Source organism: Marmota flaviventris, chromosome 19 (genome assembly GCF_047511675.1).
Source record: "Marmota flaviventris isolate mMarFla1 chromosome 19, mMarFla1.hap1, whole genome shotgun sequence".
Lineage (NCBI taxonomy): Eukaryota > Metazoa > Chordata > Mammalia > Rodentia > Sciuridae > Marmota > Marmota flaviventris.
Window position 1 is genome coordinate 37565453 of NC_092516.1, and position 26481 is coordinate 37591933.

The 26481-nt window shown below is 59.7% G+C and overlaps 2 protein-coding genes across 2 annotated transcripts in view; one reads left to right on the forward strand and one right to left on the reverse strand.

Moving 5' to 3' along the window:
* The window catches only part of Ttyh3 (tweety family member 3), a 28575-nt gene extending 17366 nt beyond the window's left edge, over positions 1 to 11209 (forward strand). The window contains exons 9-14 of the mRNA XM_027919846.2: positions 418 to 510; positions 3108 to 3200; positions 3383 to 3519; positions 4942 to 5115; positions 5675 to 5750; positions 8145 to 11209. Coding sequence (XP_027775647.1) covers positions 418 to 510; positions 3108 to 3200; positions 3383 to 3519; positions 4942 to 5115; positions 5675 to 5750; positions 8145 to 8219 — 648 coding nt within the window. The 3' untranslated portion in view covers positions 8220 to 11209. The remainder of the gene's footprint in view (positions 1 to 417; positions 511 to 3107; positions 3201 to 3382; positions 3520 to 4941; positions 5116 to 5674; positions 5751 to 8144) is intronic.
* A 6163-nt stretch (positions 11210 to 17372) lies between these two features.
* On the reverse strand, positions 17373 to 25531 carry Lfng (LFNG O-fucosylpeptide 3-beta-N-acetylglucosaminyltransferase). Its single transcript, XM_027919848.2, has 8 exons — positions 25037 to 25531; positions 20712 to 20760; positions 20271 to 20370; positions 20031 to 20184; positions 19819 to 19904; positions 19292 to 19457; positions 18662 to 18747; positions 17373 to 18501 (listed from the first exon to the last, which is right to left on the reverse strand). Exons 1-8 carry the CDS (start codon positions 25463 to 25465, stop codon positions 18435 to 18437), a joined length of 1137 nt encoding a protein of 378 aa, XP_027775649.1. The 5' UTR covers positions 25466 to 25531; the 3' UTR covers positions 17373 to 18434.
* Positions 25532 to 26481: the final 950 nt, after the last annotated feature.

Genomic DNA, 26481 nt, shown 5'->3' on the forward strand with positions numbered 1-26481 from the left:
GAGGCGAAGTTGACTGCTCCCCTTCAGGCAGGTGTGGGAGGAGCCTGGGATACCTCTGTAGGGTGACACCTGTTCAGGTATCCTGGTTGTGGAATTGAAGGCTCAAAGCACCCCTGACCAAACCCTTCACCTGATGCCTGTCACTGTACCCAGATCACACCACCCTTGGGTGCTAAAAACTGTCTGCATTGAGGATGTCCTCCTGTGCCCTCTGGAGGGCCTGGGGCCCCTATCACCATCTCAGGGTCTGTGTTGTCCCTGGGTGTCTAGGCAGCTGGGTGGATCAGGGGTGCCCTGCAGCCTGCAGGGCAGAGCCAGTATAGCCAACGACCTGGGAGCCCGCAGGCTGCCCTGGGTGGGAGGGGCAGAAAGGAAGGTGGGTGCCTGCCACTAGAGTTGTGTCTTTCTGTTGAGCAGAAGCTGTCAGGCAGCCACAAGGCACTGGTGGAGATGCAAGATGTTGTGTCTGAGCTTCTGAGAAATGTCCCACGGGAGCACCCGGCCACCAAGGTGAGGGGCTGGGGCCTGTTGTCCCTCTTCCTGCAAAGCTTCCTTTATTCCTCCCCTCCCTTTGCTCCTTTTTCCTGGGGGATTTTTAGTAGTTTTTTAAAAAAAATATATATATATATATATATATATATATATATATATATATATATATATATATTTTTTTTTTTTTTTTTTTTTTTTTTTTTTAAAGTAATGCAAACCCAGCTGGGGCTGGGGCTGGGGCTGGGGCTCAGCGGTAGTGCATTTGCCTGGCATGTGTGAGGCACTGGGTTTGATTCTCAGCACATAGAAATAAATAAAGGTCTATCAACAACTTTAAAAAAAAAAAAGATACATCATCAAAAACAGTAATGCAAACTCTTTGTATCAAAGGTAAGGGGTCAGTCAGGCACAGTGGCACACACCTGTAATCCCACCAGCTCGGGAGGCTGACACAGGAGGATCTCAAGTTCAGAGCCAGCCTCAGCAACTTAGTGAGGCCCTAAGCAGCTCAGTGAGACTCTTTCTCTAAATAAAATAGAAAAAGGGCTGACCTAGTGGTTAAGCATCCCTGGGTTCAATCGCCGGTAGCCCAAAAAAAAGTGAGGGGTCAAGTGCTGTGTCACGCTTCTGAAATCTCAGCAACTCAAGAGGTTGAGATTGGGATTCAGGAGAATCCCAAGGTTGAGGCCAGCCTCAACAACTTAGTGAGACCTTGTCTCAATAAAAAATATAAAGTGTGGGGATGTTGTAAACTGTTCCCTGGGTTCAATCCCCAAAAAGGAAATAAAGAAATGGAAGATGAGGAATGTAGCTCAGTGAGAGAGCACTTACCCACCATGACCATGCACAAGGCCCTAGTTCCATCCTGAGTACCACCAAAAAAAAAAAAAAAAAAAGAAAGAAACTAGGGGGAGGGTGGTGATGGAAACATGAAGAAAGAAAGTATGACCATTTGGGGACAACATTCTAGAATCTGAGGGGATTGTTGCTTTTTCCTTTAGCATTCTGGGCCCTGAGCATTTGTATATTAAATATATGTTGCTCAACTCCTGACAAAATCCCAAATCTTCCCAGAAGTGTCTAGACTCCCCATGGGGATCCCTACCCCTTCAGGTGCCTCCTTAGCAACTGGGGACAGGAAGGAAAAGTGTTGTCTGTGGGTTCCCAGTGGGAGCAATGGACCCTTCTCTAAGAAACCTCACACACTCAAAAAGTAAATCATCGTGAACGTGGGCACACCCACCCACGTGCACACACCTTACCTTCTTGATCCCACACTTAATGTGGCAGAGAGTCCTTTTGGTGCTTCACCATCGAGTGGCTCATGGAGCACATCAATATGCTGGGGCCACCGTCACAGCCCCACAGATGAGTGATTGGAACGGCAGACATGTTGCTGAGTCCTGGAGTCTGGAAGTCCTAGGTAGGGTGTGAGCAGGGCCTTCCGAGGGCCAGCTCTCCTGAGGTCGCCCTCCACATCTTGCAGCTGCTGCTCCTCCCTTTGTCCTCTCCGGGTTGTCACTGTGTGTGTTTGTGTCCTGATCTCTTCACATCAAGAAACCAGGTGTACTGGACTAGGGCCACCCCAGTGGCCTTGTTTCACCTTGATCCCCTCTCTGAAGGCCCTTTTCCAAGTACGATCACATTCTGAGGTGCTGGGGGTCAGGACTTTAGCCCAGGACGTCAGGGGACATGGCTCAGCCCATAACAGTAGGTTCTATTTTCCTGAATCCATTTCAGGATCATAGAGCATCCATAGACCTGTCAGAGGAGGCAGCACCTGTGTGCTGGGGAGCCCAGGCCAGCCGTGAGTGCTCCCTGCGCCTGTGTGAGGATGGGTCTCTGTACAGAGCATTGCACCTGCGGGTGCAGATGTGCCACAGATTCAGGCCTGCTCCATACAGAGACATTTGTTTACTGTTTTCTCATTTAATAGATCTTGAAGATCTTCCCTCGCGTTCCACTATTCCTCAAATGGGATTTTTAAAAGCAGAGCCAAGCCCCAGTCAGTAGTAACATGCAGTGGTTTGTTGTTTTCCCAGCAGTAAGAGAGTCCTGTCTTCATGTCGTGCTGACCACATTGGACAGGTGTCCATGGGTCTCCCTGAGTCCAGAACACAGACTCCAGACTCCAGTTTCACCATTCTTTTTTATTTATTTATTTTGGGGGGGATGGCGCTAGGGATTGAACCCAGGGCCTTGTGCATGCGAGACAAGCACTCTACCAACTGAGCCATACCAGCCCCTCACCTTTTTTTTGGTACTAGGGACTGAACCCAGGAGCATTTTACCAATGAGCCACATCCCCAGCCCTTTTAATGTGTTGTTTTGAGACGGGGTCTTACTAAGTTGCTTAGGGCCTCGCTAATTTGCTGAGGCTGGCCTCAACTTGTGATTCTCCTGGCTCAGCCTCCCGAGTCACTAGGATTACAGGCATGCACCACTGCACCCGGCCAGTTTCAACATTTCTGAAGGCCCCAGGGTCCTCAGGACCTTCACCAAGGCCACAGCTTCAAGCGTGGTCTCCATGGCAGGTTATGGGGTGGAGGTTGACCTGGGGGCTTTGGGAGAGGCATGGCTGGCTTACTGTTGACCTTCAGTGTGACTATCCCCAGGACCCCTTGCTCCGCATCCAGGAGGTGCTAAATGGCACAGAGGTGAACCTGCAGCACCTCACTGCCCTGGTGGACTGCCGCAGCCTGCATCTGGTGAGGTGGTCCCTGGGAATGGGTGTAGGCAGCTGGTGGGGGGAGGGGTGCTGCAGCGGGTGGGCGCTGCTGGGGAGAGGTCGGGGTGGCCCTAGGGAAGAGGGACTTGTGGGCAGTCTGGGCTTCAGGCAGCTTCTCTGTCTCACGCCGTCTCCGTCTTCGTGTGGTCCCTGCCATCCCAGGACTATGTGCAGGCGCTGACGGGCTTCTGCTACGATGGCGTCGAGGGCCTCATCTACCTGGCCCTCTTCTCATTCGTCACAGCCCTCATGTTCAGCTCCATTGTCTGCAGCGTGCCACACACCTGGCAGCAGAAGAGGTGAGGGCTCAGGGAGGTCCTGGAGCTTGGCTCAGGCCACACAGGACACTTTAGGAACAAGCCCTCTGGACCCCCAGCTCCCCGTCCCCAGAGGTGAGGAACAAATGCCTCCTCGCCTCACCACACTCTAGGCCTCTGGCCTCTCCAAGGCCTCCAGCTCCCAGGTGAACATCCCTGTGTCACCGAAGAACTGAGCCTAGAGGAGCTCCCAACCTGGACGTCCTGAGCGGGCAGGGAGGAGCACTAGGGTCTCTTGGCCCCTTGGGCTTCTTCTATACCCAGCACGCTGAATGCTGGCCTCAGAACGTCCTATCCAAGCCCCCAGGTGCCGTGTGCAGAGCTGTGGATGGAGGGGCCAGCTTTGTGGTCAGCTTCTACACGGGGTGACCCAGGTGGCTGTGGCCTTGTGCTGGGTGACTAGGATGGAAGGCAGCTCTCGCAGGGCTGCTGTGTCTTTTGAAGTGGGTGTCCTGGTGACCTGAAGTCAGAACTGGCTTGACTGGGGTGTGAGAGTTCTGGGCTCCTTCCCTTGCTGACGCCCCTCAGTCCATCCCCAGACTTCTGGTCCCTCCCATTGGGGCAGTGGCTGCTGCTTGACGGCCCAGCTTTGATGGCTTAGCTCAGATTTCTGCCAATTGCCTGGATTTCTGTTGTTTCCCCTTGTGATGGAGATGGTGATAGAGGTGGTGATGAAGATGGTGGTAGTGATGGTGATGGTGGTGGTGATGGTGATGGTGGTAATGGTGGTGGTGGTGATGGAGGTGGTAATGGTTGTGGTGGTGATGGTGATGTTTGGTGCTGATGGGGTGATGGTGATGGTGATATGGTGGTGGTAATGATGGGGACAGTGATGAATGAAGGTGGCTGTGATAATAAAGTTTGTAGCTGTAGTGGAGTGGCCAGGAGCACAACCCTGGAACCCCATGGCTGGATGCAGATCCTTGCTTGTCATGTGACTCTGGACAAGTCACCTAACCACCCTGGGCCTCAGCATCCCTAACCATAAAAAGGGAGTTGTAAGAGGACACCCTGGAGGGTCAGGTGAGCATTGGTTGGGCCCCACCTGGGGCATAGCTGGTGGACACCACTCAATAGCAGCTCCACTGTCCCACCCTGAACTGCTCACCATCCAGTAGCTCCCCTACCCAGCTTCCCCCACGGGGACCTGCAGCTTCTTTTAATAAGCAGACAGCCCTTTATGGGCTGTGCAGCAGGGCCTGGCACTCACGTGACCAGGTCTTTTAGCACCTACAAAGAACAAAGCTGAGGCTCAGAGCCAGTTAAGAGGCCTCAGGGTCAGCAGAATGTATGTGGCATAGTCAGGATTGGACACAGGTGTCTGCACCAGACCCAGCCCCCACAGGTCTGGTGGCAGTTCCCTCCTGCTGGGCCTGAGCCTGTGCTGGGTGTCCCTTCCCGCAGAGGTCCCGATGAGGATGGGGAGGAGGAGGCCGCCCCAGGGCCACGGCAAGCACATGACAGCCTCTACCGCGTGCACATGCCCAGTTTGTACAGCTGTGGCAGCAGCTATGGCAGTGAGACCAGCATCCCGGCTGCCGCTCACACCGTCAGCAACGCCCCGGTCACTGAGTACATGTGAGTGCGGGGAGCGGGGTGGGGCCAGTCCAGGCAGGTCAGGCAGACTCTGAGACACATGCTTGCTTCAGTCCATGGGGTGGCGGGCACATCAGCTGCAGCTTGGAGAGTGGATCCAGCTTGGGACTTGCTGGCAAGGAAGGGGAGGGTGGTGGGGACAGCTGCAGGAAAGGGTTACAGCAGGGTGGGCGCCCTGGGCTTCAGGTGGAGCAGCCTGACATTGAGTGCCTCCTGCCCACAGGTGAACCTGGTCAAGGGGCCATGAGAAGGTCACATAGTCAGGTGGAGGGTCCGTTTCTAGGCCAAGGGCCTGTCTTCATGGTGGGCAGACATCCTGATGGGAGGTGGGCTCTGGCTGGGCCGTGGAGGCAGGAGGGCACAGTGGGCCCCCTGAGCCTATCATTGTCTGGGGTTATAGGGCCTCAGCAAGGACAGAGGTGCCCACCCCTGTGGAAGTCATCATGGAAGTCAGGCCGGACAGAATTGAGTGTGCATAGGCCTGGACCTAGGACCACTGTGACCAGTGGCCACTCATAGCCTCTCTCTCCTCACCCCCCAGGAGCCAGAATGCCAATTTCCAGAACCCCCGCTGTGAGAACACCCCCCTCATTGGGCGCGAGTCCCCACCGCCCTCAGTAAGTTTCAGGGCAGGGTGGGGGGACCTTGGCCTCGGTGCTCTGGTGTGGCTCTCATGGGCAGCGTGGGCTCTGGGGGCAGCTGTGAGCCTTTAGTGCTGGGGGCCTTGGGGTTCTTCCCAGCTGGGACCCCTCCAGTGGATGGGACTGGGTGGGCCCGTCAGCTCCTACCCGCCTTGAAGTGCCTCACAGTCCGGGTGGCCCTCAGGGGCCAGCAGCCCAGCAGGTCAGCTCCTGGCTCTCTCTTGGGGAAGGCAGGCATGTAGCAAGGTGTGACCCTGCTGTGTTCCCTGAGCTGCACTGCCCTGGCCCTGGTGCCCCAGGACCAGCAGGGCTGCTGTCCGTTTCTCGGGCCCAGCCTTGCTTCCTCTCCTCCCTTCCTCTCCTGGTGTTCAGCGGTCTTGACCCCGGGCTGTCCTAGTCTGGGCCTGGTGTTCCTTCTGATCATGGAAGTGAAACATGGACACAAAGGGACAGGGTGATTTGGTGCCAGAGGAAAGGAGCTGATGGAGAGGCTGGGAGCCCAGGGCTTCCTGGAGGGGCTGGGCTGTGCGACCAGGGCTAGAGATGCTGAAGGCCACTGTTTTCAGAAACGCTCACCTGCCAGGAGTCCCTGTTGTCCTGTAGTCCCATAACACGGCAGGGCCTGGGTTGCCCAGGACCTGGACCAAGGGCTGTAAGCCCAGAGGCCGTCCCCAGCTGCTGGCCTCTTACGTTCCGCTTAGCTGTCCTTACCTGGCCCCACTGGCCCCACAGCCTGCTCCAGGCCAGCTGCGCCCTGGCGTTGAGGATACCCCCTCTCTCTCTCTCTCTCCTGCACCCTCCCACCCTGGGCCCTCCTAGCGCTATCTGGCTGCCCTGGACTCTGGCAGCCACGCGGGCTGGCAGTTTAAGCCCATGGACAGTGCCCGAACGCTGTGGTAGCTGTGCCCTCTGAGTGACAGGTACTGACCACCCTGTCCCCCACCCGCACGGCCATCCGCCTGCGCCTCCATGCCTCCTGCCCTTCTCTCACCACCACCCTCCCCCAACACTGGCCTTGGGCTCCACTGCTCCAGGACCAGCTGTGGGTGGCACAGTCCAGCCAGAGACCTCTACTGCTGGCCCCCCGTTCTGCCGGTCTTACAGTGGGCAGTGAGCCCCAGTCCAGGCATCCCCTGCCCACCCCCAAGCCCAGCCACCCAGCCTTTGGGGACTCTGCCACCAGCTACAATTGGCCCCAGCCCCTCCTGTCACCTCACAGTGAGGGAAGCATCTACCCAGGCCCCTTTGTGCACCTGGACTTGAGAGCAGAGCTTGGCCCCTGGGTGTGACCCTGGTGCACATCGTGTTTGCAGACAAGCATGCGAGCTTCTCCTGCTGTTCCTGGCAGCAGTACAGGCGCCTGCTTGGGCTTCTTCCGGGTTCTGGGATGCCACCCACTATCCCATCCCACCACCTGTCCCTGCTGCATGACCATGGAATGACATGGCTCCCAGTGCCGCTGCTCCTTCTCCCCTGCTCCATGGCCACCTCCCAGGCTGCTCGTAACCTTCTAGGTACTCCAGGAGGGCTCTAGGGACCCAGGGGGCATTTCTCTGTGGTTCTAGGGGCTATGAGGACCACCCAGAGTCCCCAGAGCCCATTTAGGGGTCGGTGGAATCAGCCCAGGCCTCCTTAGCACTGGTGACCTTTGCCCCTGCCGTGGGCACCAAGCCCTGCCTCAACACCAGCCTGCCCACACGTGTTCCTCCTGAGCACATGTGCCACACGCACACACATGCTATTTGAGGCCACCATGCTCTGGTTGGGTGAGGGTGGCCAAGTTCTGCAGGCCATGTGCAGAGCCAGTTGTCCCTGTCCCTGACTCTGAGACCAGAGGAGCCCACAATTGGTCTCCTTCCTGAGTGGGCAGCAGCAGCGCTCCAGCCTGGGAATCCCTCCTTCCCTGGGTGACGGGGCAGAGCAGCCATGGGCTGGAGGCTGCGCCTCCAGATGCCCCTGGGCCTTGCCAGCTGTGAGCTGGCTCAGGAGGACCCACCTGCGCAGACCTCGGCCTGCGTGTGTGGCCTCCAGGTTCTGGGTTGCCGAGTGCTCTGGCTCCTAGGGGTGCTCGAGTTCTGCCTGACCAGATGCCCAAATGCCAGCAGCGTGGGCAGTGATGAGCTGAAGGTGATCATCCGGTCAAGGGAGGGGACTGCCCTTGGGGGCCACCAGCTCCCTCAGCCGCATCCAGTCCTGGGTCCAGGCCCCCGGCCCCTTCCTTAGGCTCTGCCAGCTGTGCATTGTGCTCCCACCTGCCTCCCAAGGGCCGGCTCTGGCTCATCCTGCTGAGGACCACGCCGAGGAGGCCTCTGGCTGCCCTGGCCCGCCCGGGACCCTGCTGACCCCCTCCCCCCTCCCTCTCTCCTCCAGTACACCTCCAGCATGAGAGCCAAATACCTCGCCACGAGCCAGCCTCGCCCTGACTCCAGCGGCAGCGGGCACTAGACTGCGCACCGGTCAGCCACCTGCCCCACGTGCCAATCGCCCCACCCCTCCTGTGCCAGCACTGCTGCTTCCACCTGTGGCCGCCCGCCGGACCCTCCGCATGCCACTCCAGGCCAGCCTGGGCACATCTGTAGGCCCCTCGCCCCTCCTCTCCCTTCCCCACAGGGGGCACAGAGGTGCCCGGCATGAGCTCGGGGCAGGTTGAGACACAGGGCTATGGGCCCACGCCCCCGACTTGGGACACGTACCTGGACAGATGCCGCCACCAACACCTGGCCCTGCCTGGCCACCCACTCCCCTATCCTTCTACCTTCTTGATTCACTGAGCCCTGGTGCTTCTGTCCCAATATGCTCCATCTGCAGGTGGCCCTCCAGACTGTCTGCTGCCCTGTCCCTCGAGCGCTGGCCTCCCCAGCCCCTCCTCCCTCCGCAGCTCTGAGCTTGTCGTGGGGCCTCCCTTGCTTCTGCCCTCGCTTCTGTGGGTCAATTCTTAGTTCACAGGCACAACAGGAGCCCTCTGTGCCTGGCATCTCTGCCACTGAGGGACAGGTGACCTTCGCAGGTGGGCCCTCCCACGGCCTTCCACCACATGTCTGTGGCACCTGCCTTCTCTCATCCACGCAGCTCACCTGACCATATCCTCCTCTCCTGCCGGTGGCCAGAGCCTCCAGGGAGGCCCTTCCTCTGCCTCCCACCCAGCATTGCTTTCTCCCCCAGCACCCTCCCAGCTCTCCACGGACAGCAGGTGCCATGCAGAGCCTGGGTCGCTGGCCTCCAGTGCTGGCCACCCTCTTGGTGCCAAACCCCCTCCCCCATCCCAAAGACTTGGCAGCTCCATCGGTTTGGGTTTTGCACTAACCACGTTTATCATCTCCAGGGCAGGCTGAGTGGGCGCTGCCCCGTTCCCTCTCCTGGTTCCACTTCCATCCAGGACAGCACAGTGTCCCCGGGGCCCAGCCTCGGGGGCTGGACCTTAGCTGGCTGTGAACATGCCCACAGTCCCTGCTGCCCCTCCTGGGACTAACCACTAACCTCACTCCCAGCCTCTTGCCCTGGCTGACCAGAGCCAGTGTGTGTGACCCAAGTCGAGCCTGGGCCAAGGGCCAGGACAGCTGGCTGGGAGCCAGGGCTGGAGGAGCTGTTCTCTCCCCTGGGTGCTGCTGGGGATGGGCCGCAGAATGACAGCAGCCCCAAGGGCCTGGAGACCCCTCCCTGGGCAGGAGGATGGTTCTCGGGATCAAATACCCCATGGACTTCCGGCTGAGGTCCCAGTGGCCTCAGTCTCCCTACCTGTGAAGTGGGAACAAGGCTTCCCTGAGGTGCTTCTGGCTTTTAGTGTATGATGTTTGCTGTGCTTCCTGCGTGGGGGGGTGCAGCCTCCCCAGATCAGGACGAGGAGGCTCTGCCCTGCCCGGCCCAGCCCACCCCAGACGGCATGGTCCAGTGCAGGCTCTGACCTGTGTGCCAAGGCCAAGGGCAGCCAGGAGGCTGCTGGACAGTGTGCACAGGGGCTGAGGTTGGAGGCCCTGCAGTGGAGGCGGTTTACAGACCTATGGTTCTCGGGGAGTGGAGCTCAGGGCAGCTTCTGGCTCCAGAATGTCCTCGCCCCTCTCTGGGCGAGGCCCCCCCACCCTGCCCTTCCTCCCCGATCCGTTTTTGTGCTGGTGTCTGGGACCAAAAGTGGAGTGGGGCAGGGGAGTCAGTGGGCCTGTGGCCCCAAGCCTGGGCATCTGAGCCCCCCAGGCATGACCAAACCTCAACAGAGGGGACTCTGTCTCTGGCCCCAGTTGGCCGCACTGGGATCCGGTGGGGCCACCAAGGTGTGGCCACAGCCAACTTGCCCAGTCTTTCCTCTGGGTCTGACCTGCCGGGTTGCGTCCTGGCCATGGGTCCACAGGGAGGTGCTGCACCCCTTGCCTGGGTGCCACTGTGTGCTCTGGGGCCACTCGGAAGCACAAACGCTGCCCGCGGCCCAGCCGCGTGCTGCCCTGAGGTGAATGCTTAGCATGAGCGGTGGGCATTGCCCGGATGTGGCTGTGAACCTGTGCTGTCTTGGGAGTCCTGACCGTCGTGTGCGTGTGCCGTCCGTGACTCACTCACCGAGGCTGAAGAAGGGAAGGGGAAGTCGACGGGCTTCCGCCTGGCCTCAGCTGAGGGAGGCCGGGCTCCTCTCGGTTTTATTTTGTTCTGAGTTTTTGGTGCCGCGTTCCTGACAACCCCCATCCCAGCGACCTCCACACCACCCGGGGCACCAGGCCAGGACCTGCTGCCTGGCCGGCTGCTATACCCACCCTGCCCCAGGGTCCCGCACCCTGTGGAGGCAGCGAGGCCACCAGCAAGGCCCCAGGTCCCTGGCCAGAGGAGCAGGAGGGGTCTAGCTGGGACAAGAGACATACCCCTCGCAGGCCTCCCTGCCCTCCCCATGGCCAGGCAAGGTCTGGGTAGTAGACTCCTGGTTAGGAGCAGACCCTGCCCCTCTCCCCTGGCGCCCACCGCCCCCATCACACTATGCAATTCCAGTTCCAAGCACCATCACCCTCCCCACCGGTCCCAGCCCCCCCCAGCCCAAGGGGTTGGTCAGTTGGTAGCCCCTGGGCCCCAGGTGACCAGGGCCTTTAGTGTGGGATCTTTTTTGTGTTTAACCATAATGGTTGTGTACCATATCCCTTTATATTTGTTATACTATAAATATATATATGATTTTGTTTTACCTCTTGATTTCTCCCTCCTGCCCACCTGCATCTCACCTGCCCCCGCCCATGTGAACTAACGTCCGCGCTGACCAGCCCTGCGCTCCCCCAGCCTCTGTAGGGCCATGGCTGTGTGTACCGTCGCTGTGTTTTCATTTTTTAAAACTGGGTTTGGGGTTTGATTTTTATTTCTTTGGGGACTTTATTTTTCTGGCAAATACTAAAAATCTCGTCGATGTAATTTCTGTGGTTTCTATTCAGCTTGGGTTTCATGTTTTAAAATAAACAAATTTTAAAAGACGGGCCTCTTTTCCTGAGCTGCTCTGGAGGGTCCCAGCTCCAGGCTCTGCTGGGGGAGTCCAGGTGCCCACTGTGCCACACTGGGGTGGGAGGTGTGGGGGCCTCTGGGGTTAGATGAGGACTGAACAGCAGTAATCCAGGCCAGAGGGTGTGGGGAGGGGACAGGGTTAGCTCCACCCTGCATTCGGGCAGGTCCTGGCTGGTGGCTGTTGGGACCAAGCTGCCTGGAAGTGTCTGGCTTGCAGAGCAGATGTGCAGGGGCAGTGTCACGGCAGGGGACAGAGGATGTGGCTGAAACCTGGCTTTGCAGGTCATGGGATTGGGGAGTGTTATGAGGCCCCCAGCAAAAGTGACTGTGCGTGGGCCAGCACAGACAGGGTGAAGGGTCCCTAGGGGACAGGCTGGATCCAGGTGGATCCCCATGGCACTCATTCCTCCTCCTGCTGGGACTTCCTGCTGGCAGGTCCTGGCGTGTCTGGGGGTCTGCACAGTCTCCGTGGATCCCTCACCGACCGTGGGTGGGAGTGAGCTTTCCTGGTTTCCTCGAAGCGGGCTTGGGGTGGCCAAGTGGATGCCCGGGGCCACCTGTCGAGGAGCCCTGTGAGCAACACCCCCCACCCCGCAGGGAGGCTTCAGGAAACACAGGTGGCAGGGGCCAGTGGAAGGCGTCCTTGGCTCCCAGCTCTTGGCACCTGAGGGCGGCTGCCCAGCAGAGAGCTGCTCCGCCTGCCCCGCAAACACCAGGAGCCCTGCCCAGCACTCTCTGCTCCAGGGAACGGACGGGGTGCTCTGGGGAGAATTGCTGAGCCGCCAGGGTGGAGCCATTCATGACTCTGGTGTCACGTGACAAGGAGAGTGACCTGGAGACCTTCAGGTTTGGGGGTCCCGAAGACATGACGGCCCCCGGCTTGGAGTGAGAACCAGGGATGAGGACAGACCCCAGGCACGTCTTGCATCCTGGGCCCTCAGCCCCTGCATCAGGGAAGGTAAAAATCAGCATCAAGGTTCCTAACCGGGAAAGGCACATCCCAGGGCAGCAGCCCCAGCCATGTTAGGCCAGGGCACTGCGCTGACTAGGCACGGTACAGCCATGGAACAGAAGGTCAAGGAGCTCAGTCCTGGACAGCTGATACATAGAAGATGGCATTGGTGGGTAGCCAAACATGTGAGACGGCCTGGGTGAAGGGGTGGAAGGTGGGTGTACAGGTATGATTTTCAAAACTCAGGAAGGGCCTTCCTGAAGGAGCCACCATGGAGAAGAGACTATAGATCAGATTGTATGTGGTTCTCGCTGCTGCTGTAACAAATTACTGCAAACTCACTTGACTTCAAACATGAGTGTTATCTTAACAGTTCTGAAGGTCAGAGCCTACCTGGGCTACTTCGGTTTTTAAAATTTACTTTTCTATACCAGGGATTGAACCCAGGGACACTTAATCACTAAGCCACATCCCCAGCCCCCCCCCCTTTTTTTCTTATTTACAGACAGGGTCCTGCTAAGTTGCTTAGGGCCTCACTAAGATGCTTGAGGCTGGCTTTGAACCTGCAATCATCCGCCCTGGACTCCCAAACTGCTGGGATTACAGGCATGTACCACTGCACCTGGCCTTCCCTGGGCTTTTAAGCCAAGTGTCCACAGCCCTGTATTCTTGCTGGGGCTCTAGGAGAGCACCTCTCCTGCCTTTTCCAGATCATAAAGTATACCACATGCAGGGTCGCTCCCCTCCCTCCATCCACAAAGTCAGCAGCACCTGCAGATCTCGCTCCAATACTGGCCTCCTGCCTCCTTCTCCTGAGGACCCTTGTGATGACATCCAGCCTACCTAGATAACACAGAGTCATCTCATCTGGTTCCCTTTTGCCATGTAAAATATATTCACAGCTGGGCGCAGTGGTGCATGTCTATGATCCCAGCAGCTAAGGAGGCTAAGAAAAGAGGATCACAAGTTCAAAGCCAGCCTCAGCAACAGTGAGGCCCTAAGCAATTCAGTGAGACCTTGTCTCTAAATAAAATACAAAATAGGGCTGGGGGTGTGGCTCAATGGTCGAGTGCCCCTGAGTTCAATCCTGGGTACCTGCCCCCCAAGATCATATTCTCAGATTCTGGGTTTAGGATGTGGACATCTTTCACCATGGAATCTAACCTTGAGGCAACATGAGGAAAGAGGTTTCCAGGCAGACAGCAGTCAGAGCAAAGGCCCTGAGGCAGACAGACACCTTCCTGGTGGTTCAAGCTAGATGGTAAAGTGACTGGAGTAGAGGGAGCAAGGAGAGTGTGGTCAGAGTGGGGGGATCTCAAAAGGTCTTGTGGGCTGTATAAGGCCTGGGACATTTTTCCTGAGTGAGGTGGGAGCCATGGAGGATCTAAGCAGAATGAGTTGATCTAACATTCATCTTAACTGGAATATTAACTGTTCATTTTAACATTCATTCTAACTCTAGCTGCTGAGTTGGAAAGGGGACAAGAACAGAAACCAGACACCAATTAGGAGGCTGCTGCCACGATGCAGGCACAAGTGAATGGGAGCTGGGGCCCCATGGGGCAGTGTGTGGTGAGACGGCGTAGGTTCCAGAAGGTGCCACCCACAGCACTTCCTGATGGGTCTGTGTGGGATTTGGGTTGAGCACGGTCATAAATTGAGGTGGGACAATTGGGGAGGGCACAGGTTTGGGTAGGAGGGTGGTCAGAGGTCCAGTCTGGACATGTTGACCCTGGGGTGTCCTCCTGACATCAAGAGTTTAGGGAGATGGTGACATGTGCCAGTCGGGCCCTGGGCACAACTGGAGGTGGAGGCAGAGCTGGAGGCTGAAGATCATGGCTATGGAGCACGTAAAGCATGGAGAGTAGCCATCCTTCAAGGAGGGGGAAGGCATGGTGTTGTGGGAAGGACAGTGAATACCGAGGTCTTGCAAATGCACATGACTGTGTGCAGTGGTCCAAGCTTGTAATCCCAGTGATTTGGGAGGCTGAGGCAGGAGGTTCCTAAGTTCGAGGCCAACCTTAGCAACTTAGCAAGACTCTGTCTCAAAATAAAAAGGGCTGAGGATGGAGCTCAGTGGCAGAGAACCTCTGGGTTCAACCCCTAGTACCAACCTCTACACCCCTCCAAAAAATGGACATGGGATCAGTGCAGAAAACAGTAGTCAGGGACAGGAGCCAGGATCTCCCAGGAGCAAGTGAGCCTGTGAACACCCCTGGGGGCATCAGGTGAGATGCCCCCAGATGGGGTTTTGCAGGGGTTGCACTGTGGGGCTGCGCTGAGGGAAAGGATGGGAGGGTCTGGGCCTCACAATGAGAGCAGCTCCAGGGGGAGATGCATGGATGCAAATGTCCAGCAGGGGGCGCTGGGACCTTGGAGGAGGAGAGACAGGCGGACCTCCGCGAGTTCCTGGGGAGCGGCGGAGGAGAATCGCCACCCCTGCAGTACTCAAGGGTGCTCGTGTGACTCAGTTGTCAGAGTTGGCCGCTGCACTTTACATTTGCAAAGCCCCACCCCAGAGACCAGGCGCCAAAAGTGGCAGGAGTGGGGCCTGGGGCTTGCTCCATCTGCTGGGTCCTGCCACTGGACGCTACCCGCCTCGCACGAATCAGATGCTGGTGAGTCGGTTCAGCGCTCTGCGGCGAACTCTGAATGAGCTGAAGCTGCAGTGGGAGCCCTTCCTTCCCCTTGAGCTGCACCCCTAGATCCAGGCACGTGTCCCAGGAAAGGTGGGATAGAAGCCAGACGGCACCCAAGCACTGTGATAGGAGATGGGAGGTCCACTTGTAGCTTCTTGGGGATAGGGACACAGGGAGGAGCACTCACTACTCTTGAGCCCCCAGCCAGCAGGACCAATCAGTCTGACAAAGACAGGTCTTTGTCTCACCTTGTCTCACCCAGTTTGCTGAGGCCACCAGCGGGGCCTGGCTCTGCCACCTGGGAGCTCAGGGAAAGCCATGTTTGGCTGGAAGGTCTGGGAGTCACATTCCACTGCTTATCTCCTCTCCCTGCCCTCAGGGCCTCCCAGGGCTCCCTCTGCGGTGACAGTGCTGAGCAGGAACCTCCCTCTACCCACCCCCTCCCCATCGCTATCACATCTTTGCAAAGGTTTTCTCCAGCTGGGGTGCTTCTTCCAGGAAGTCAGCCCTGATAAGCCGAGGGGGAGGAGAGTCATTCAAACTGAGCTGGGAGGGGCCCCACCCCAGCAGCTCTCCCCGGACCTGGCTCCTCCGCACTCGACTGAAAAAGCGGAAGCTGGGGGTGGGGGCTGAGTCCTGCCATCCTTGCCGAGCACCCCGCACCCACACCCCCACTGAAGGTTGCAGTTTTACTTTTGAAAGCCCCACAAATGATTGACAGCTTGGAAGGGGGTACAGGCTGGGCCAGCCAGGACCCTCTCCCACCAGCCCTGAGCGCAGGTGTACTGCGGCACTGATGATCCGCCTGTAGGTGGGGCTTAGCTGTCCCCAGAAGGAACCTGGGGGAAAGGAGGGTTCCCTCTCCTGCCTGGCTGGCTCACCACCTGTAGGAGGGGTCCCCCTGCTGCTCCCCCTTCTAAGGGGGAGCCACTTCCCTCCCCCAGCTTCTCCCTGAGAGCAAGGCCCGAGGCTGCTGGGCTGTGCTTCCTGGGACCCCTCCCTCTCTCTGCACTACCTTCACCCCCACTTTTTCAGATGGAGAAGCTGGGCCTGTGGAGGAGCAGGGCATCCTCTCCACGCTGCTCCTCCTGGCTGCTCAGGGGACATCTGCACCAGTTGTGGTGATGATTTAGGACTTCAACACTGAAGTGGACTCCACCTGGCCCAGCAGGGCCTGTACCCTGTCACACTTGGCCGTGTCTGCCAGCTCTGCTGTCTGCCAGCTCCACGGAAGGGCTCACACAGGCTGCAGGAGGTGGCGTGGGGGCCAGGGCAGAGAGCACCAAGCCTGACTCACCCAGGAAGGAAGGGGCCAGCCCGTGCCCACAGCCTGCTCTGTAACACCCCACCCCCACCCGCAAGTGTCGGCTTTCTTGCATTCCAAGAAAACATGACTGGTACTGAGGGACAACAGCAGCTGAGTCAGGGGGTGCCCCCAGGGGGTCAGACCATGAGGTGGCAAGGGGCCCTCCTATCCCCCACCCAGCCGCTGCTCACTCAGGCAGCTGCCAGGCCTCTGGAAACCACTCTGCTGATTCAGCGGCGCAAGGCCAAGGCAGGGTTGGGTCTGGCCAGTAGTCCCAGGTCAGCAGCAGCGGCAGCCACCAGCAAGGGCTGAGAGGCCGCCTGGCTGGCATGGGTCTCTAGTGGGTCAGCAGTGGGGACACTGCACAGAAGCAGCAGGAAGGGTGGACCTGGAGCCGCAGGGGAGGCCAGCACGGGCATCTGCAGGGCACAGCAGCCAGGCCAAGCCAGCCAGGGAGGCGTGGGGCAGTCTGAAGAGGAAGTGAGGCAGCCCCCAGGCACTGCAAGGGGTGGAGGGTTCCTTCAGCTGGCGGCCAGCTCAGCCCTCAAAGACTGGATTTGAGGAGCAAAGGCCACTGTAAGAGTGGCCTTCTTCACAAGCAAAAAGGGTCTGAATCCTTCCCAGCTCCTGGGACTGGGGGTGGGGGAGCATTGTCACAGGCCCAGCCTGGGAAGCAGCCCCAGAAGGCACTGCTCCAGAGGACTCCTCCAACTCCTGGACAGGGGAGCCAAGAGGCAGCGGGTCAGGGGCAGTGTTAGCAGTGGGCTGGACCCACCCCAACCCCAGCACCTGACTGGCCTTGGACATTACTTGCTCAGTTTCCTCATCTAAAGAACGGGACTGGGCTTGGGATGAGGATGAAGACAAAGGTCCAAGGCCCGGCCACAGCAGTAATCCTTCCTGCAGAGATGACGGGGCTCCTCCCAGTTCAGGCCAGCAGCCTCAGAGCTGCTCCCCTGGCTGGCCCCCAGCAGTCCCGACAAGTCCCTCCAGGAAGCACAGTGCCCATCCCCGCTCAGCCACACTTCTCTGGTCCCAGCCACTTTTTCGATCCCAAGTTTCCTTCCAAAGTAGTTCGTGTGTAGGGTCTTCCACCTACCCACCTGCTGTGGAGCAAGCCAGGCCTACCGTCTAACCTGCCTAACCTCCCCTGACCTGATGCCCCCAGAGGCTCCTGAGAGCCTCTCCATGAGCCCAGGGCTCAGGCCTAACTCCCAGACAGGAGGAGGATCCCGAGCTGCTGCAAAAAGCACCTTTATTGACAGCAAAAAGACGTCACCATAGCAACAACACTTCAGTTCCCTGAGAGCTCTTCCCTTATCATCCGCTTTCCTAGCTATGTCTTTGCAAAGAGAATTAAAAACACACCCAGGACCAGGTGAGCCCCCTGGGCCTGGTGGGCAGGGACGAGAGGGGATTCCAGATACTGGAAGGCATAATACATAGACATTCCCAGGTCAGGTTTACAAATGAAGGCGTTCCCCAAGTTTGGCTTCTGCTTTTTCTGATCCACAGAAAAGATAAAATAAGGCCCTTCCCCACCCACTCCTCAAAGCAAAACAAAAATCAGACCCCCTTTCACCCACCCCTTTTTGAAAAAGAGCACAGTAAAAAAATACTGTCACAATATTTACAGACACGCCCACTGTGGGCGACATTCTCTCTACTTTGGAGAGGAAATAAAATGCTCTGACCCCCCAATCATGGGGAGACAAAGGCAGGACCTCAAGGGGGCCAGGAGGACCCCCAACCCAGGATCAGCTGAACAGCCCCAGGAGTCCCCGGACAGCAGCTGCTGTTCCTCTGAGCCACTGTGCCCAGGTCAGAGATCATCAGAGGAGGGGGCTTGGGCCTCTCCCCAAAACCAGCTTCTCCTGCACTGAGCATGGCTCAGTTGTCCTGGGGGGCTCCAGGAAGGGGCCAGAATTCCAGGGTGCTGGCACCCCCCAGCACAAGGACTGTGCTCAGCAGAAGAGGCACCCACATCACCTTGCAGAGGAGCTGGGAGCCCAGTGCTACCAAGACCCAGAAACATGAATAGGACTGCCCCCCCCCCCCCAGGGACCCTTTCCCCCTATGGAAAGGCAGACAAGAGGCACTTCTGCCAGCTGCCTGCAGAGAAAGACTGCCCAGCAGTCCACTGTGCAGGTGGGCACACGCACACAGACACACAAACTCACACACAGACACACACACACACACACACAACGATCAAATGCCACAGACAAGACAGCACAACAGGGGTCCCTGGGCCCTTTGGATACCAGGGGCACCCAGGGACAAGGTCTCAGCCATGGCTGCTAGAAGATGGCAGTGTGGGGACACCAGGGTGTGTCCGGGTACAGGTGGCAGTGAATGGAGCGGAACCTGTGGGGACAGAATAGAGGGCTGGTCTGTGCGGGGTGGGGGTGCCTTGCAGACCCAGCAGCGGGGGCTTATTCACCCTGAGAAGGCGGGCCTCCAGGGACACCTCTAATAATCACGCTGCTTAGAGACACCCAGCCCCAGGCACCCTTTGCAAGCCCACCTGGACGGGTCAGCCTCCACCGAGAAAGGTCCCTTCACGTGGACAGCATTCCGCTTGTTTTCAAACATGCCATAGCTCAGAGTCACCTGTGGGAGGACAGGCAGAGTCATGCTGGAGGGGCCCTGGTGTCCCTAGGCTCTGGAGGAAGAGACTGCCCTTCAAACTGCCTCCCTGGGGCTAAGGAAGCCTGCTCTGCCCATCCCAGCAATGAAGTCCAAGCGGGGGTTACGGCCATAATAAGAAAACATCTATTGGGGCTGGGGATGTGGCTCAAGCGGTAGCGCGCTCGCCTGGCATGCGTGCGGCCCGGGTTCGATCCTCAGCACCACATACAAACAAAGATGTTGTGTCCGCCGATAACTAAAAAAAATAAATATTAAAATTCTCTCTCTCTCTCAAAAAAAAAAAAGTCTATTGATTTGAAAAAGACCCAAAGGGCACAGAGGTGTGTTCCCTCATATAAACAGCGAGGTGTCCGTGCTTGTGGGGGCATCTCCGTACCCCATGGCATTTGATTTAAGTCAATGACTCCACCCATTCTTCCCCCTCTCCCTCCGTCCCTTCCCCCTCTGTCTGCTCATCCCTCCCTGTGCGCGGCCAGGCCTGGCCAGGCCCCAGGGGACGGGATACCTGCTCATGGAGCTCAGAGGCAGGCACCTGCTGGAGGTTCTCCAGGTGAGAGTGGAAGAGTCCACTGCGGATGAGGGGCACGCCCAACAGGGCCTCCACGATGTAGCCAATGGTGCAGTCGTCCGGCAGCCGGATCCGCTCGGCCGTGCTCATGAAGTGGCCACCGCTGAGGGAGAGGGGGCTACGCTCAGGAAGGAGGTGGACACGCTGCGCATGCTCTGTCCTGCCCCCCCCCACACACACCTGCGCTGCTGCTCCTCAATGGTTCTGATTCGGGGGTTCAGAAGGGTGCTTGCTGCCCAATGGCCTGCTCTGAGCAGGATGGACAGACATGGGGAAAGATATAAATGCACCTGCCATGTTACCCAGGGAGAAGGGACAGGAGGCAGGAAGTAGGTGGTGCCAAGCAGAGGCTGGAACCACCACCCCCCCCCCCCACTGCTGGGAATGTGAATCCGGTCAGGCCCCACAGCAGGGAACCTGAGGACCAGAACAACCTGGTGGAGACACCTGTGCAGGGTGCTTACCTGGCCCACGGGCTCATCTTCAGGGCCAGCCCACGGCTAATGCAGAAGCCAGCTCCGCCAGTGGCAAACCAGAAGTGCACAGGACGCTGCGGGGGGCGAGGAGTGTTATGAGATTGGGGTGGGGTCCCCCAGGCTGCAGAGCCATCTTCAGCCTCCCCCCGACACCGTGTGCAATGTGTATGACGTGGGACAATGGAGAGGGGGACACTCACCACCTTGTTCTCGCTGACCCGCTCTGTGGCCTGGATGGGTCGGTCCAGGCTGGGCTTGCCGATGTAGACATCCTGGGTGTGCAGGTAGCTGGCCAGCAGCCTCAGCAGGGCCCGCAGGTTGACGTAGTTATCATCATCCACATGGCAGAACCACCTGGGGGCAAGGCAGGACCATCAGGGGCACGCCAGGGTGGGCACTGCCAGGGCATGGGTGTGGAGGGGCTCCTGCGCCCAACTCACTTCCTCCCCGACTCGATGAAGCGGTCATACTCCACGGCCATCTTGCAGGACAGGGCCTGGCGGCTGTGGGCTGCCGAGCAGTTAGTGTTGACCACGTTGCCTGTGGGCGGGGAGGGCTGTGAGTGGGCCTGGGGTTCCCCCCTGGGGGTGGGGGCTGTGGCCCCTCCCTCAGCCCAGCCCCCACCCAAGTGCACCGCCCCTGCCCATTCAGCCAGGTTTTTCCCAGTACCCGCCACCTGCTGCTCCTTGCTTGGCTCAAAGGGACCCTGGGGGCTGAAAGGGCCTCATTTGCATGAGAATTAGGGGGCCCGGGAGTAGTGGGGCGGGGCTTTGAGCAAGCCTGTTGAGTAAACTGCCCTCCCAGCCCAGAAGGCTGCGACCTTTCTGCCCCGGGAGGGGGAGGAATCCGGCAGGCTCCTCCCTCCCCAGCCCAGGGCTCACCCGTGTGCTTGGCCAGGGCTTCGTCTTCCCCGTCGGTGAAGATGAACGTCTGGAAGTAAAGACACAACCGTGAGCCCCCAGCTCTGTATCCCCCTACTGGGCCACAGAGCCAGGGCTGGGCACCCTGGGGTTCTGCGGCTGCAGATCAGGTCACCATTCCCCACTCTTTCAGCGGAGTTAGGCTGGGGCCTCCCGCCCAACCTCGGCAGCTGGGCCCAAGGTCACCTAGGCAGCTGTGAGGCACGAGCCAGGTGGGCGCCCCACCCACCACCAGGTAACCCGCTCCCGTTCCGCTCCCAGCGCGCTCGGCTCAGTGCACCTGGCCCGGGCACACACCCTTATTGACACAGGGCCTGGCCTGCTGACTTGGAGGGGTGGGAGGGGGTGCGAGGGGGGTGGGAGGGACAGGCAGAGGAGGTCGGCTTTGGGAAGCCAAGTCGCAGTCACTTGGGTTGGGGACAAAGGCCTCTGCTGGGCGGCTGCCAAGCCCTGGCAGACAAAGGGCCCAGAGGGAGGATGAATCACCAGACATCGTCGGCCAGCTTTGTCCTGGGCTGAGCAGAGAGGGGCGCAGGGCTGGCCTTAACTCGGCCGAGTTAAGCAGGAGTGGCCGTGCTGTCATTACCATACAGCTGGCCTGGTTAACTGGGCCGGGCTGGGCAAGAGGTCCCCAGGCAGGGGTGTGGCCACCAGTAAGGCAGCCCTCAGGACTGGGCCTTGAAGCCAGCCCCCTTCTGTGTGACCAGCTGAGCAGGTTACCCTCGGAGCCAAAGCAACCATCGAGGTTCTAAAATCGCCAACAGTGAGTGGGGTGCCGGCAGGAAACGGCTCCTACCCCCAGTGCCCATACAGCCTGGCACTTGGCATCCCTCCTGCTGCTCAGGCAAGGAAGCCCGCTCAGAGGACCTTGCCCAGGGCCTTAGCAAGACTCCACCTGCGCCGGCACAGGGCCACCCCCTGTCAGGATAGCTTTGCGGAAGAGGAGGGGGACGGGGCCGCTAGGCGGGGCCAGGAGCTGCCAGCGCCCGCCTGGGCTGGTCGGCACACGGGGAGGAATGTTCCTTCCTCTGCCGGCCCGCCCAGCGCGTGCCGCCCGCCGCGCCCTGGCATGGCTGAGTGCAAGCCTGGATTGGGTGGGGGGTGCCCAGAGCAGAAATCAGGGACCCCCCCAGACCCACTGGATCTGTTTCCTGTTGTGTACAAACAGGTCCAGTGTGTACAGGCCTGGAGCACGGGGACTCACCCCCAAGCCAGGAGGATGATACAGCTCACCTGGGCAGCCCCAGCTTCTGGCCAGACCTGACCCCAGGCCCAGACACAAGGTTGGGTGAGGCCCCAAGCTGCAGATCATGGGCCCAGAGCTATGGGCAGTGCAGGTGCAGTCTACACCTTCTGCTTGCTTGCACCCCTCCTTCTGGAGCCTGCCAGACACCCCGGGCAGCCCGCACGCACAGACTCGCACCCAGCCCCCCACCCATGCCCCAGCATCTCAGTCCAGGAATGCCGTGGGAGGTGGATAGGGCCGGCCTGCGCAGACGCTCCACTGTGCCGCTGGATTAAAAGCAAAATGCTTTCTTAATGAGATCAAGGGAGGCCTGTTCTCCCGCGCTTTGGTGGTGTTCTAAAAACCCAGCCCAAGGCTACGGAGATTAAAGTCACCTTTGTTCAGCTCAGGAGCAAGGCAGCCTCCAGAAGAACTGCCCTCAAGGAGCAGGGCTGCAAGGTGTGGGGGTGTCTCCCCAACAGAGCAACAGGAGAGGAGGGGGCAGGAGCTGCAGCTGCAGTCCTCACCCCTGCTCAGGCTTGGTTTCCTTCTCTGTAAAAGGGGCACAAGAGCTCACCTGTGAGGAGCAAAGTGTTGGGGACCACCTGTCTTTTCCTCTTTCTAAAGGCCCTGGGAGGTGGGCATAGGCACCATCGAGTGTACAATCGGGGAGACCAAGGCCAGAGAGATGCAGGCACCAGCCTGTGTTCATACCCAGCGCAGAGGTGGTGCCAGACCAGTCCAGCCCCTGGCTTCCAGGGACCTGCACTCCCCAGCAGCCCCACAAATTCCCCGAAGGAGGAAGATGGGGCAGCAAGGGCAGCAGGGCTGGACCAGGGCAGGCAGGGGGCGGTGGGGGGGCGGGAGGACACCCACAGGAAGCGGCATTGTTCCTGGAGCCTGGAGCCGCGATTCAAAGAAACACAGGATGCCAAGTTCTCCCCCAACCATTGTGGCCGGGTGGTGGCAGCCGCTGCAGCCTGGCGCTCCTGGAAGGGTGGGGGAGGAGTGGACGGGCCAGAGGCCAGGCTCCTCACCCCAACTTCAGGGCCCATCAGAGCTTGGCCCCCATCGGCCAGCACCCCCACCCCACCCCACCCCACTGGCGGCTGAGGTTTCTTGCACAGTCTGTGCCTGAGATAGCAATGCCAGAACTTCTCTTCCTGGGCAATTGTGACTCACTCTGGTTCAAATGGCACCTCCTCCAGGAAGCCTCCCCCCCAGTGTGGGCAGATGCCACTCAGCTCACACAGCCTCTCTGTGTCCCTCTGTCAGAAGGGTCTGAGTCATCCTGCACAGGCTGGGGAAGTGGGCTCTTTGCAGCACGTTCCATAGACCCCTGACCACAAGGTACCACAAGAGGGGCTCTGCTTGCCATGCGCATATGAGCTGACTCTGCGCAGACCCAGCCTCTCCTGGGTGAAGGGATCCTTCAACAAGGGCCTCAGAGACCAGCGGAGAGATGGGCTCCAACTCTGAGTGCCTACGAGGCGCACCCATGCCTTCAATTTGGGCCAGTTCTCCTTGACAACACTGCCTATGGGAAGGCAGCGTTTCCTACGGTTCAGAGATGAAAAGACGAAGATCTGGCCCAAAAGTACCTAGCCCAGCTGAGACCCACACCTAAGACTCTCGGACTATATCCTCTCTGCTGGAGAAAGCCCCAAATTCCAACGTGAGAGGTGCTCAAACCTGGTGGCAGCCCAGAGCGGGTCAATGATGCCCAAGGTCACACAGTAGGAAGCCCAAGTGCTGGAGGGGATGTGCCTGGCTCAGGGATGGTGCCCCAAGAGGGCTGTCAGTCAGAGATGGGGGGGGGGCACAGGCCCCCTCATCGCCAGGCAACCTGAGTGGCCAGCGTGCTAGCAGCGGTTCCCATGGAGCGCATAGCTGCACACAAGAGGCCCGACGCCTTTCTCGGCTGGAGAAAGGGGCTTTGTTACCTTGCCCATGGGGCCGGCCCGAGAGCCGCCCGGCGCTGGGAATCCTAACGGCCCAGCCGCTAAACAAAACCCATGGCCCCCACTACCCCCTCCCGCCAGCCTGCTGAGCCCCTGGGAAACGGACGCCTGATTCCCAGGAGGCTGCCATGGGGTTCCCAGGGCCTCTCCCCAACCAAGACCAGATAGGACCCTGCCCCCTAGTTCCATAAGCTTACCACGGCCCTCCCCCCCAACCCCATTCTACCCCCAAAGAGGATTCAGCCAAGCCAGAATGCCCTGGGTCTCTAGACTTGAACAGGGAGGAAAGGGTCATGGGGTCCTCTCTGAGTACCCACCTTCACATTACACATCCCAGAGCCTCCCAAATCGGGCATGTTCCCCTGCTGCCCCCCCTTCAGGGCCCACACTCTGCCCCTTCCCTGCCCAACCCAACCGTCCTGCAGTAGCCTCTGGGGACATTTTCAAAATGGGGTGTGTCTTTTTGATGTGCAGGAGTCCATTCCCAATTGGAGGAACTAAGCCCAAGATTCTGGGCTTCAGGGTATCCTGCACTATGGGGAAAGGGTCTCCACACAGACTCCCAAACCCAGGACTCTCCTTTTTCTAAGATGCACTCCCAAATCCCCCAGCCAGCAGTGATTGGACCCTACATGTAGCAAACTGGGATGAGAAGTGGTCTGGCCCTGTGCCCAGGGATCCTATGCTCTCTCTTCACCGCCAAGGTTAGAGCCTTACTCCTGGGGATTGGTCCCCGTCTAGGGTGGATGACACTCTAAGGCCTGAGCAGAATCTGCTTTGGGACGTTTGGGGGCAATCAACCAAATTAATACTGCGTTTGTGGGACAAGCATCACAGGAAACCGACCCCAAGCACTGGAGACTGCTGTCGGACGATGCAGCCATCCAGGGCTCTGGAGCTAGGCTGGAGTGGGCTCGGACATTTCCAGGGCTGTATGGAAGAGTGGTCTCCAGCTGACAAATTGGGTCGAAGGGGATGAATCTGTATCACCGGGCCCCAGATAGTTCCATGGCTGGGCAGGGATGCAGCCTAACCCCAATCGGATACCGTCACCGGCTGGATGGACGACGACCCGGCCCCACTAAGCCGCTGGGGCTCACCATCTCCTTGTGGCGAGAGATCCACGTCTCCAGGAGCAGGTCCAGGCGTGCGCGGTGAAACTTCCTAGTGGTCTTCACTGCGATGAAGACATCACGGGGCGCCAGCTGCTCGGCCGGGGGCCGCGCGTGGCCGTCGGCGGGGCGGGGTACGCTCCCGGACGACGGGCCAGCGTCTCTGCGCGCGCGGGTCAGCAGGTTGAAGTACTCGGACAGGCTGTGCACCTCGCGGGCTAGCGCTCCAGGAGCCGCCGCCGCCCCCAGCCCGGGCGCCGGGGCCGCCCCCGCAGGTCCCGCCAAGCTGCGCAGCGCGCGCCGGCCGCGCTCGGCAGGCACCGGGGACGGCGGCGGGTCGGCGGTGAGCACCAGGAGGCAGGCAAGCAGCGCACCCGCCAGCGCCAGCAGCAGGCGCCGGCCACAGCGCTTGAGCATGGTGGGGGCTGCGCCGTGCGCCCTCCCGTGCTCCCGCCGATGTCCCGATTCGGCGGCGCCGTCCAGCTACAAGCCACCAGCGCCCGGCGCTCTTAACCTCCCCGCCCGGCCCCGCCCCCGATCGCTCAGTGGCTCGAGCCTTGGGGGCGGGGCCTCGCGGCACTACCCCCCCCTCCAGGGAGCGCCCACGTGGGCCCGCGGCAGGGGGCTGGGAACTGCTTGGCGGGCGCCGCGGCCCCGCCCCCTTGCGCACGTGCAAGCACGCCCCTCTGGGTTGCCCCCGCGGACTGCCGGAGGTGTGGGGCTAGGGGCCGACCCGGGCCGGATGCCCGGAAGGGGCACGCGGCCTGGTCCGCGCCTGCCGCACGGAAGTGAGCGCTCTTGGTGGTGGCCAGGGTGCTGGGACACGGGTCCCGGCTCAGACACCCCGCAGGGAACTTTTTACTTCCTCGCGGTGCACTTCCCCTTTCGGAGCCGGGCTTCCTCCCCTTGGGACTGTGCAGGCCGAGCTAACCGAGGTCGTCGAGGGTGCTCGGCTCCGGGCAGCCGTTACTGACACCAAGCGGGAGCCTAGCCACCTGTGCCAACAGGTGAGGTCGCGAGGTTCCATCGAGAAAGCACCCGTACCAAATCCGCCCCCAGCCCGGTGATCTCCTGGAGTCCGAGACCTACATGGGGTGGGTTGGTCCCCGAAATTCTCAGGCGCCCCGTGGCGAAGAGAACTAAAGCCGCCCTTTCCCTCACGATGAAAGGCCGCCGTCTGTCCCATTTGGTCGCTCCGTGCTCACGCCAGATGTGACCCAGCTGTGCGCCCTTCCCGCCCCCCTTCCCCGGCACACGGCCTCCACCCCCGGCCCTTCCCACGGGTCTGGGTCCGCCCCCTGCACGAGCGGGGGCGGCAGGAATGCGCGCCTGAAGCGACAGTGAGGGGATAGGGGCCCGGAAGTGGCCTAGGATCCCCTGGGAGCCGGAGCAGGGTCCAGCCCCTGCCTGCAACATCTTCCGGCAGCGCAGCC

Excerpts from the sequence above, each read along its gene's own strand:
- Lfng (XM_027919848.2), bottom strand. The coding sequence starts at position 25,465 with ATGCTCAAGCGCTGTGGCCGGCGCCTGCTGCTGGCGCTGGCGGGTGCG. Across the intron at positions 20,761-25,036 it reads TCTCTCGCCACAAGGAGATG|ACGTTCATCTTCACCGACGG; the intron begins GTGAGCCCCAGC and ends CTTTACTTCCAG. Across the intron at positions 18,748-19,291 it reads CCTCTGAGCTCCATGAGCAG|GTGACTCTGAGCTATGGCAT; the intron begins GTATCCCGTCCC and ends GTCCTCCCACAG.